Below are 11784 nucleotides of genomic sequence, written 5' to 3'. Positions count from 1 at the left end.
CGACGAATTATGGCTAAACCGTCTAAAATATTAGTGACAGATTATGAATAACCGTCGCTAATTAGCGACGGATTTCGACTAAACCGTTGCTATAAGTAGCGACGGTTTAAGTAATATCGTCGTTTGTAACAAACCATCGCTAATTAGCGACAGTTTCATTACAAACCGTCGCTTTCACAAAAATTTCGTCAATTAGCGTCGGTTTTAAACTAAACCGTCGCTAGTTTTGACTAATAACGTCACTAATTAACGAAGGTTTAATCATAAGTTGTCGCTAATATTTTAAGTAAAAAAAAAAATTTACGCATATTCATGAACATCCACATCCGTCAACAAATGAGGATTCTCTTTAACATGTTCAATAACAAATTCTAGTAAATCGTCGTCGTTGTACCAAAAATTCATAATCTTAAATAAAAATTTACCAAGAATTGAAACGAAAAAACATACCTTAAATCGAAACTTAAATGGTACCAGAGAGGAAAATTTATTGTAGATGTGGGAAGAAATGGACCGAAAATGCGAGTATTTATAGACAATTGTGCAACGGCTTTTGGTATAACTGTCGCTATTGGCGACGGTTTTCGGTAGCGACGGTTTTTATTTATACATCGCGCATAGCGATGGTTTTTTAACAGTCGCCGATTTAAAATAGCTACGGTTACAAAACCGTCGCCGATTAACAATAGCGACGGTATAAAAAACCGTCGCCGATATAAAATAGCTACGGTTTCAAAACCGTCATCGATTTACAATAGCGACGGACAAAAACCGTCGCTAATTTGAAATCGGCGACGGTTTGTGAAAACAGTCACAATTTTAATGTAGCGACGGTTTATGTTTTAAACCGTCGCTATTTTAACAACGGTTAACTAAAACCGTCGTGGTTTCTCCAAAAAATGCGCTAATCCTCAACGGTTCACTAAAACCGTTGTCGTTTCTAAAAAAAACGTCAATCCACAACGGTTTTGGGTTTTTTGAGCCTACGACAACGGTTTTTCTTGAACCGTTGTTAAAAGATAAAGCACAACGGTTTTTATAAAAAACCGTAAAAAATCGTTGTCTTTGACGTGTTGTTAAATTAAGATTTTCTTTTAGTGGATGTTTCTTTATGCTTTTTTGCTTTCTGGCTAGCTGGACATACTCATTAGCATAATGGTTGTTGATGATTGTACTTTAATTTTTTTTATCAAAACCTTCTCTTTTGCACTTTCACGTAGATTGGATGTTCTGTCTCAATAAAAAGTCTATTTGATTCGACAAAAATTGTGGCAAAAGGAGTGGTTCGTAGCATGGATCCAAATAACGAAGTAGGAAGACAGACATTGGGACCAAATTGGTGTAAAATACAAGTTCTAGTTGTCCTAGAACGGGAAGAGAGTTTGATTAGGCCATATGATCTTTTGCAAAAGGTTGGGGATACACTTGGAGGAATGATAGCTTGGCCTTGTCATTTGGTATGATATTCAACTTTTCAATTAACTAGTATTTATTGTTATGGCCGTCATGTTAGTATCTTTTTAAACCAATATAAATTATATTTGCAGTTGACAGTTAATGAGCAAGATTTCTACTAGGTGCATTTGGATAAATAATAATTTTTCAGTTTATCATTTGTTATGATATTTACTAGTTTGAATTAAATTTTAATCTCTTTATTTTGTGCTTCTTTAATTTTATTTCATTCATACAAATATATGAATTTTTATTGCAGGTAACAAGAATATTGGATTTTGATTAAGAAGATGGGTTGGTTGAAAAATGAAGATGTGTCACAAGTTTGTTTATGTTTTGTTTTACAAGACTTAATTGTTTGTTAGTTCTTACACTAAATACATTTGGTACATTTGTTGGGGTATAGATGTTTTTCGAGGTAACAAATTTGTCCGTCTTATACATTAATGATTGCAAAATTAATGACAATTATTGATTAGCAATTTAATTTCTATTTTAAAATTTTTTATTTGTATTTATGTTAATTTGCTATATCCTTGAATATTATATAATGAAAATATTGAAAGTCGATGACATTTCATAAAATATGACATTTTTTATGTCACAATAGAACATTAAATCATGTACATAAAAAATGTCGTTGTAAAACTCATATGGAGACATATCAACAAGTCATTATAAACAACTATTAATGACAATTTTCAATGTCCTTATATACTAGTATAGAAAACATTTGTAAGTGTCATTACAAATTACATAATGAGATATTTTAAATTAACCTTATAACCTATCATTAGTGACATTTTTTATTGTCACTATAAATAACATACACGACACTTTTATTTGTCATTATAAATTATTTTAACTGACATATAAATTTGTCATTATTACTATATTAACAAGGCATGTATAAAAGTCTTTAAAACATGAATTTTCCTGACATTTAAAATTGTCATTATACGACTAATTAGTAACACGTATGAAGTTGTCATTAACATCTTATAATGACATTAAAAATGTCAGGAAGTTTAAGATGACATTAGAATAGAGAGCATTTGTTGGAGGTGTCACTAAAACTTAAATGTCACTAAATATTGAATATGATGATATTTATGAATGTCACCATAAGCATTTATTCTTGTAGTGTACAAGATATAGGCCAAAGAATAAAATATTCTATCTACCGAAACAAAAACAAGAAAAGAAAATTGTGTAGATTAGATGTTTGTACCACCTAAATTCTGGTTAGCCATACCACTGTGACTTTTAAGGAAGGATCAGAAGAATCATCTTCGGTTTCAGGTGACATTAGAGGGTGCTCCAGCCTTTTGAGGTCATCTCCTGTCATACAAACTAATTACCTAGACTTTAGAATTAAATCAAAATCTGACGAATCCCGTATACATTGTCATAAGGAGTGGGAATGCTAGACTTGGGATTGTGAGCTCCATCATTCCAAAACATCCGCCTTGATACTCACGGGAAATTTAGGGTCCGATCCACGCAAGCGTCACTAATCCAGACACGGGCTTCAAAATTACCGTGGGCCTGAAATCACAAATAAGACCGTTAGGAGGGGGCCAGGAGGGTGTCCTGGCGTAGCCCCTCCTACGCTCAAGTCAGAGACTGAGGATATATGAGGGGAGCAGCTAAGGGCGCTGCTGAAAACAATAAGATTTTTTTTTTCTGCCATCCGCCAGTCTCCAAAGATTTGGAAGCAAATCTAATCATAATCCTGCTCTAAAAGGAAAAGATATCAAATCAAATCACAATCTTGATAAGATTTGTGCTCCCCCTATAAATATAGGCTCCTTCCCCACTTCATTCTCGCTTCACCCCTACATAACTTTTCAATCACGCTCACGCCCTGCTCACGCAACCCATCACCACATTCGGCCAGACGCCCACCACTCCAGCGCGCACCCACCCTCTTCGACAGCGCATGCTCGAGCCACCGCCCAACTCCCTGCCCTAGCCAACGCCTCGCCTCGCCACCTTGCCTCTACCCCGTCCGCCCGAGCGCCACGCTCGCCTAGCCAACGCCCAGCCCCGAGTTCGCCTCCTTCCAAGCTCGCCTCTCGTCGAGCGCCTTGCCTACGCTCGCCCCGCCGGGCGCAACTCACCTTTCGCCTCGCCCAGCGCTTGAGCATCCCGCCCAAGCCAGCTACATGCTCGCCCTGCCGAGGCGCTCACCCGGCGTGCATTTGCTCTTGTGCGCACCTCTCGCCCGAGTGCCCTGCCGAAGTGCTCGCCCCCTCGCGCATCACGCTCGCCTTGCTGCCCGAGCGTCTCGCTCGCTCCTGTCATGCTCGCCCGAGCGCCTCGCCCCTTCCGTGCACATACCCTGCCACGAGCTCGCTCGGCCGCACCCTCGCCCCTGCCACGAGCTCGCCAAGCCGCACGCTCGCCCCTGCTGCCCGAGCGTCTCGCTCGCTCCTGTCACGCTCGCCCGAGCGCCTCGCCCCTTCCGTGCACATACCCTGCCACGAGCTCGCCCGGCCGCACGCTCGCCCCTGCCACGAGCTCGCCCCACCGTGCCACGCTCGCCCCTGTCACGAGCTGGCCACGCCGTGCCACGCTCGCTCGTGCGCCGAGCGTCCCACGCTCGCCCAGCACCCGAGCACCCGCTCGTCCCTCGCCTGTCGCTCTCACCCTCTCCAGCCGAGCGTCTGCCCGCCAGCGCGCCCGAGCATCACACGCTCGCCCATCACCCGAGCACCAGCTCGCCCCTCGCCTGCCGCTCTCGCCCTCTCCAGCCGAGCGTCTGCCCGCCGCGCGCCTGAGCGTCACACGCTCGCCCATCACCCGAACACCAGCTCGCCCCGCACCCGAGCACCAGCTCGCCCCTCGCACTTGCACGCCAGCCCTCACGCGCCGTAACGCACCTCGCTCGGCCATTCTTGCGATTCTAGTGCTTTGAGTATTTTCCCCTGCCTCATCCGGGTCAGTTCTCTCCTCTTCCTGTTTGATTATCCTTAGCACTTATGTCTTCTTCCGATTCCGATTCCGAGTTTAGTTCTTCGAGTGGTTCTGAGGGGTTTAGCGAGTCTAGTGAGTCCAGCAGATCTAGCAGGTCCAGCGAGTCTAGCCAGAGTAAGATTTCCCTAGCCGATCCTGATTTTACCATTGATCCTCCTGAGGAGGAAGTCACCACTCATAGTCGTCCGGGTAAGGAAGTTCGTCACGTGACCCAACAGATGAACATATCTAACGCAGACAACTTGTGGTATGGTCATTTGTCATCCCACATCCCTTCCGTTAGCGAGCCAAAACTTAGAACTTTATGGCACATTCCTTCCTCGCACCAGATTATCATTCCTAGCCCAGAGGACCGGCCCGATCTAGCCCCTAAGGGCTATTATACCTTCTTTCAGCATCACTTTGATGCAGGTCTCCGTTTCCATTTGTGCGATTTCTGCCAAGAATTAAGCAAGTACTACCAGGTGCATTTAGGTTTACTCACGCCCAATGCTTTTCGTTTAATAAGTTGTTTCGTCGTGTTATTCGGGGCCTTAGATCTCCCTCTAAATTGCACCACCTTCTCTTACTTCTTAGTTCTGTCCAGATCAAAAGATGGACCTTTTTATGTAACCTCCCGGTCTAGCCACAAACTTTTCGATGGGCCCCCCAGTCATGTGAAGGACTGAAAAAAATACTTTTTCTTCGTACAGCCACCCAAGGAATTGACTTGCTCTACCGATTGGTGCCCTGCTTTCACTAAACCCAAATTTTCCAAGAGTTATAAGAAAGATAAGGAGTATCTGAAGATAATGAGTGTACTAGGAGATCGATGCTTTAACATTCCCAAACTTCTATCAGAAGATCTCCTATGTCACGCCGGGATAAGTCCCGCGAAAATTAAGCTAAAGGAGAATGCTGGTAGATACTCTCGTTTTTTCATACTTCTTGTTTTTTCTTTTGTTTATTAAGTTACTTGATAAAATTCTTATTCGGTTCGTTGTCTCTACTTGCAGGTACTAGAGTCATGAACGCTCTATTTCTCCGTGAGCTTTCCAAGAAGAAGGCCGAGGGTTCCTCATCAGCACCCCAGAAGTCACTTTTTCCGGCAGTCGCGACGGGCACAAAGGGAGATTGTTCTGTTACTGAGAAAAAGAAAATAGATTCCTGCTCTACCACTGCGAAGAGGCCTGCTAGCTCCCCTACTGCCGTGAAGAAGAAGAAGACAGGCTCCTCCTCCTCCGCCCCAAAGCGAGCCTCCTCTCCCCCTCCTCGTGCCAAGTCTCCTCGTCCGTCTGGCAAGCAAAATGCATCCACTGATCCTAGCCCGTCAGTCCCGCATTCTGGTAAGCGCAAGATTTCTGAGATCTCAGTCGTGTCGGTCTCTTCTCCAGAAAGGTCAGGGTCGGATGAGGAGCCTCCCCCTGCATCAGGGGTACATCCTCTATACACATCAGATACAGCCATTGTGGGGCGGGGTCCTACTCAGCTAGCTCAGAAGATAATGTATCAGCTTCCTTCCGAAGCGGATGCAGCGTTCATTAATTCACTGGGGTGGTCTGACCTCACTCGCCGGACATGCAGCAGCATCACTGAGGTATATTTCTCTTTCTATTCTCTAGATTAATGTCCAATACATGTATGATTTTCTTGTCATCTTTTCACTCTTGTCTATTTATCCAGGGCATGATGTACATAGGGGAGTTGGTGGAGCGTGCCAACGCCACTCGATCTACTGCCTGCCAAGACTTGCGCGAGGGCATGTCGTGAACAGCTCCAAGCTACTATCGATTAGATGAAAGCGACACACGCTAAGGAGCTTTCGGAGTCCCAAGCTCGAGGTGACGAGCTTCTTAAAGAGAAACACGAGCTCCAGCGACTGACAGAGGACCAAGCTAAAGAGATCCAGAAGTTAAAGATAGATTTAAAGAATTCACAGGCTGAGCTCGAAGATGGCAAGGTGCGACACGCTGCAGAAGCTTCCTCCTTCAAAGAGGAATTTCTCAAATCCGAAGAATTTGTCGAGATCTGTGGCCCGAAAGCTTTTCACTACCTGGGGGTGGGTTTCGAGGGTGCAGTCGGCCTCTTCAAGGCTCAGGGTTATCCTCCGCCAGGCGCCCCTACTGACTTCATCGACCTTAAGGGCTTCATATCGAGTCTTCCCCCCGATTCTTAGACCGAGCTCCCTTTATTTATGTTATTTTCTGCACTGCTTTATTTTTCGTAGGATTATGCGACTTTTGCGATATCTACACTTGGTTATTTCCTTTTGCGCACTTTTGGCATGTATGAAACTCGTTCTATGCAAACTTGAGTATTTTGCATTTCAATTTATTGCTTCTCATGAGTTTATCTTTGATGTTATTAAAACACAAGGGCTATTAAAATATCCAACTCTCCTTCTCTTCTACTAGACGATGTTCTAACAGGAAGATAACAATTCAACGTCACCACCATCTAACTCCCCTACAAGGTGACACCTTAGTAGAAAAATAAAAATCAACCACCTTCCCCTGCTAACTCCTCTGCTCGGTGACAGGAAAATAGAAATTCACCATCTCCACCCTTTAACTCCTCTGCTAGGTGACACCATAGCATGAAAATAGAAATCAACACCATCACCCTCTAAGTCCTCTGCTAGGTGACACCTTAGCAGGAAAATAGAAATCAGCAGCATCACCCTCTAACTCCTCTGCTAGGTCATAACTTAGCAGGAAAATAAAAATCAACCACCTCCCCCCTCTAACTCCTCTGCTAGGTGACACCTTAGCAGGAAAATAGAAATTCACCATCTCCACCCTCTAACTCCTCTGCTAGGTGACACCTTAGCAGGAAAATAGAAATCAACACCATCACCCTCTAACTCCTCTGCTAGGTGACACCTTAGCAGGAAAATAGAAATCAACACCATCACCCTCTAACTCCTCTGCTAGGTCATACCTTAGCAGGAAAATAAAAATCAACCACCTCCCCCCTCTAACTCCTCTGCTAGGTGACACCTTAGCAGGAAAATAGAAATTCACCATCTCCACCCTCTAACTCATCTACTAGGTGACACCTTAGCAGTAAAATAGAAATGTACCACCTCCACCCTCTGCTCCTCTACTAGGCGATGCCTTAGTAAAAAAATAGAAATTAACACCATCACCCTCTACTCCTCTACTAGGCGATGCATTAGCAGGAAAATAGAAATCAACACCATCACCCTCTAACTCCTCTGCTAGGTGACACCTTAGCAGGAAAATAGAAATCAACACCATCACCCTCTAACTCTTCTGCTAGGTCATACCTTAGCAGGAAAATAGAAATCAACACCATCACCCTCTAACTCCTCTGCTAGGTCATACCTTAGCAGGAAAATAAAAATCAACTACCTCCCCCCTCTAACTCTTCTGCTAGGCGATGCCTTAGTAGGAAAATAGAAATTAACACCATCACCCTCTACTCCTCTACTAGGCGATGCCTTAGCAGGAAAATAGAAATCAACACCATCACTCTTTAACTCCTCTGCTAGGTGACACCTTAGCAGGAAAATAGAAATCAACAACATCACCCTCTAACTCCTCTGCTAGGTCACACCTTAGAAGGAAAATAGAAATTAACACTATCACCCTCTACTCCTCTACTAGGCGATGCCTTAGCAGGAAAATAGAAATCAACACCATCACCCTCTAACTCCTCTGCTAGGTGACACCTTTGCAGGAAAATAGAAATCAACACCATCACCCTCTAACTCCTCTGCTAGGTGACACCCTAGCAGGAAAATAGAAATCAACACCATCACCTTCTAACTCCTCTGCTAGGTCATACCTTAGCAGGAAAATAAAAATGTATCACTTCCACCCTCTGCTCCTCTACTAGGCGATGCCTTAGTAGGAAAATAAAATTTTTCACGCTGTTCCTCTACTAAGCGATGCCTTAGTAAGAAAATAAAATTTTTCACGCCGCTCCTCTACTAGGCGATACCTTAGTAGGAAAATAAAATCATTTTATCACTCTCACGATACCACAGCATTCATGAACTAAAAGGAAGAACTTGATTTTATTGAATTCCGATGGATTACACAAGAAAATTCAGGAAATAAAATACATCAATGACAGAATCAAGAATAATACTTCCTAAGGTGATAAGCATTCCAAGGCCTCTTCAAAGCTTTGCCTTGCGCATTCTCTAAGTAATAGGCTCCAGAGCTCAACTTCTCGACCACCTTGAAGGGACCCTCCCACTTTGGGTCCAATTTTCCCCTCTGCTCTTCTGGCACCTTCTTCAGGACCAAATCACCCACCTGAAGGTTTCTTTGCACGACTCTCCGATTATAAGACTGTGCAATGCGGTTCTTATAAGCTTCCAATTGAATGCTGGCAGCCTCCCTCTTTCCTTCCAAAAGATCAAGGTCAGTAGCGCGTCTCGCCCCATTGTCCTCGTCATAAAACATCACCCTTGCCGATTCCAACCCGATCTCAGCCGGGAGCACTGCTTCATTACCGTAGACCAAACTGAAAGGAGTTTCTTTGGTTCCCTCTCTCGGAGTGGTTCGGTATGCCCATAAGACACTTGGTAGCTCATCCACCCAATTGCCTTTGGCTTTGCCCAGTCGAACTTTCAGACCCTGTACCAGCGTCCGATTAGTCACCTCCACCTGGCCATTACTCTGCGGGTAAGCTACAGAGGTAAAGACTTGTTGGCCCCTTGGAACTGTCTCCCTTTATCGGATATCAGCCTCCTAGGTACCCCGTACCTGCATACTATACTCTTCCACAAGAATTTCAGGACGTCGTTCTCAGTGATTCTGGCCAAAGGCTCTGCTTCCACCCACTTTAAAAAATAATCAACTGCTACCAGTAGGAATTTTTTCTGAGCAGGAGCTATAGGAAAAGGTCCCACGATATCCATTCCCCACTGGTCAAAGGGACAGGCGGCCGTGACAGCCTTCATCATCGCGGCCGGCCGGTGATTCAACCGCGCATGACGTTGACAACTATCACAAGACATTACCAACTCTTGAGCATCATGCAGCACTGAGGGACAAGAATAACCGGCGAGCAGTACTTTTCTTGCTAATGCATAAGCCCCTAAATGATTTCCACAACACCCCTCGTGAACTTCTCGGAGCACATAATCAGCCTCTTTGTAACTTAAGCACCGAAGAAGTGGCCCTGCAAAAGACGTTCTAAACAACACGTCCCCAACCATTACATAGCGTGAACATTTTATCTTCAACTTACGAGCTTCGCGAGGGTTATCAGGAAGCTTTCCCTCTTTCAAGTAATCAATTACGTCAGTCCTCCAATCCTCTTCATCTTGCTCAACTGCAGGTGAACTCGTGTGAGGTGTGAGTTCGATTTGAAATACCACATCTCTATTCTTCCAACTTTCCATTGCTCCAGCCATTTTGGCTAGAGCGTCCGCCTTTTCATTTTCTTTCCTGGGGATCTGTTCAAATGTAATCTCCGTGAATTTCTCTTTAACTCTGTCCACTTCTCGAGCATACTCAATAAGTTTCTCATCTTTCACTTCATACATCCCCTTCATCTGTTGTGCTACCAACTGCGAGTCAGAAAAAATAAGTACCCGGGTAGCTCCCACATTTCTGGCTGCTCGAAGTCCGGCCAACACAGCCTCATACTCTGCCTCATTATTGGAGGCTCGAAAGTCCAACCTTACAGCCAACTTCACTTCCTCCCCAGCTGGTGAAATTAGTACTACTCCCACCCCACTTCCATCCTTCGACGAGGAACCATCCACATACACCTTCCAAGTGTCTTCATTCTCCTTATGAACAGTCTCAGCCAGAAAATCGGCTAAGGCTTGTGCTTTAATAGCTGTTCTCGGCTCATACTAGATATCATATTCTCCCAACTCCGTAGTCCACTTAACCAGGCGGCCGGATATATCAGAATGAGTGAGGATTCTACCCAATGGACTGTTAGTTAGCACCACAATTGGATGAGATAGGAAGTAGGGTCTCAAGCGCCTCGTTGTCATCACCAAAGCCAAAGCCAACTTTTCCAACCCTGAATACCTGATTTCTGCCCCTTTGAGTGCATGCGAAACGTAGTAAACTGGCTGCTGAACTGATCCTTCTGACTTGACTAGGACCGAGCTCACAGCTCCTTCAGTGGCAGATAAATATACCCACAAAGGATCGCCTGCTGCCGGTTTGGCCAGGACAGGAAGCTCAGCAAGATACTCCTTCAACTCGGTAAAAGCCTTCTCGCAATCCGGACCCCATTCAAATTTTTTCGCCTTGCGCAAGGTCCGGAAGAATGGTAAACTTCTGTGAGCGGACCTCGAGATAAAACGTGCCAGAGCAGCGATCCTCCCTGTCAACTGTTGAACATCTTTGGGTCCCAGAGGAGAGACCATATCTTGGATAGCTTGGACTTTCTCGGGGTTGGCCTCGATCCCTCTTTCTGTCACCATATAACCCAAAAACTTTCCACTCCTCACCCCGAAGATACACTTCTGAGGATTCAACTTCAGCCCGTAGGATTTGAGGGTTGCAAAGGTTTCCACAAAATCAGGTACAAGCTGGGATGAGTCTTTTGATTTTACCATGATGTCGTCTACATACACTTCGACATTCCTTCCTACCTGTTCAGAAAAGACTCTATCCATCAATCGCTGATACGTGGCTCCGGCATTTTTGAGTCCAAAGGGCATGACCACGTAGCAGAAAGTTCCTTCAGAGGTGATGAAACTCACTTTATCCTGATCCTCCACAGCCAAGGGAATTTGATGATATCCCTGATAAGCATCCAACATACATAAATATTGATGTCCCGCTGTGGAGTCCACCAACTGATTTATCCGAGGTAGAGGATAACAATCTTTAGGGCATGCCTTATTGAGGTCTCTGAAATCCACACACATCCTCCATTTCCCTGAACTCTTCGGAACAAGAACGACATTCGAGAGCCAAGTAGGAAACTGCACCTCTCGAATGTGCCCAGCATTGAGCAATTCCCTCACTTCTTTTTTTATAGCCATATCTTTCTCAGGCCCGAAATGTCTCTTCTTCTGCTTTACGGGACGAGAGTTCGGTAAGATGTTCAATCGGTGCTCTGCTACATCTGGGCTCGTCCCTGTGAGCTCTTGGGTTGACCAAGCGAATCCGTTGAGATTAGCTTGTAAACAAATAATGAGTTCATCCCTGACTTTTGGGTCAAGGTCAGGGGCCATTCTGAGAGTCTTCTCATCGGGCCCCAATGTCACAATATCCGGCTTTTCATCCATCACCTCATGAACCTCCCTCACTACCACGGGAAACCCGCTTTGCCCTCTTCTAATCATATTGACCTCCACACGAGCCCTCTTCCCCTCTTCTTTCACTATTCCTTCATAACATCTTCGTGCAACTTTCTGGTCTC

At 44.7% G+C, this 11784-nt stretch overlaps 1 protein-coding gene and 1 long non-coding RNA gene across 2 annotated transcripts; both read left to right on the top strand.

Moving 5' to 3' along the window:
- The first annotated feature begins 1186 nt into the window (after positions 1–1186).
- On the top strand, positions 1187–1942 carry LOC142506173 (uncharacterized). The gene is made up of 3 exons (XR_012804529.1): positions 1187–1457; positions 1548–1616; positions 1715–1942. It is a non-coding gene; the product is annotated as an uncharacterized LOC142506173 (long non-coding RNA).
- A 2817-nt stretch (positions 1943–4759) lies between these two features.
- Positions 4760–6741, top strand: LOC142505613 (uncharacterized). Its single transcript, XM_075618678.1, has 3 exons — positions 4760–5334; positions 5430–6010; positions 6097–6741. The coding sequence occupies exons 1-3, from the start codon at positions 5226–5228 to the stop codon at positions 6181–6183; spliced, it is 777 nt and encodes a 258-aa protein (XP_075474793.1). The 5' UTR covers positions 4760–5225; the 3' UTR covers positions 6184–6741.
- The last annotated feature ends 5043 nt before the right edge of the window (positions 6742–11784 follow it).

The sequence above is a fragment of the Primulina tabacum genome, chromosome 10, assembly GCF_025594145.1.
Source record: "Primulina tabacum isolate GXHZ01 chromosome 10, ASM2559414v2, whole genome shotgun sequence".
In the NCBI taxonomy this organism is placed as follows: Eukaryota; Viridiplantae; Streptophyta; class Magnoliopsida; order Lamiales; family Gesneriaceae; genus Primulina; species Primulina tabacum.
This window is presented reverse-complemented; position numbering and strand designations above follow the sequence as displayed.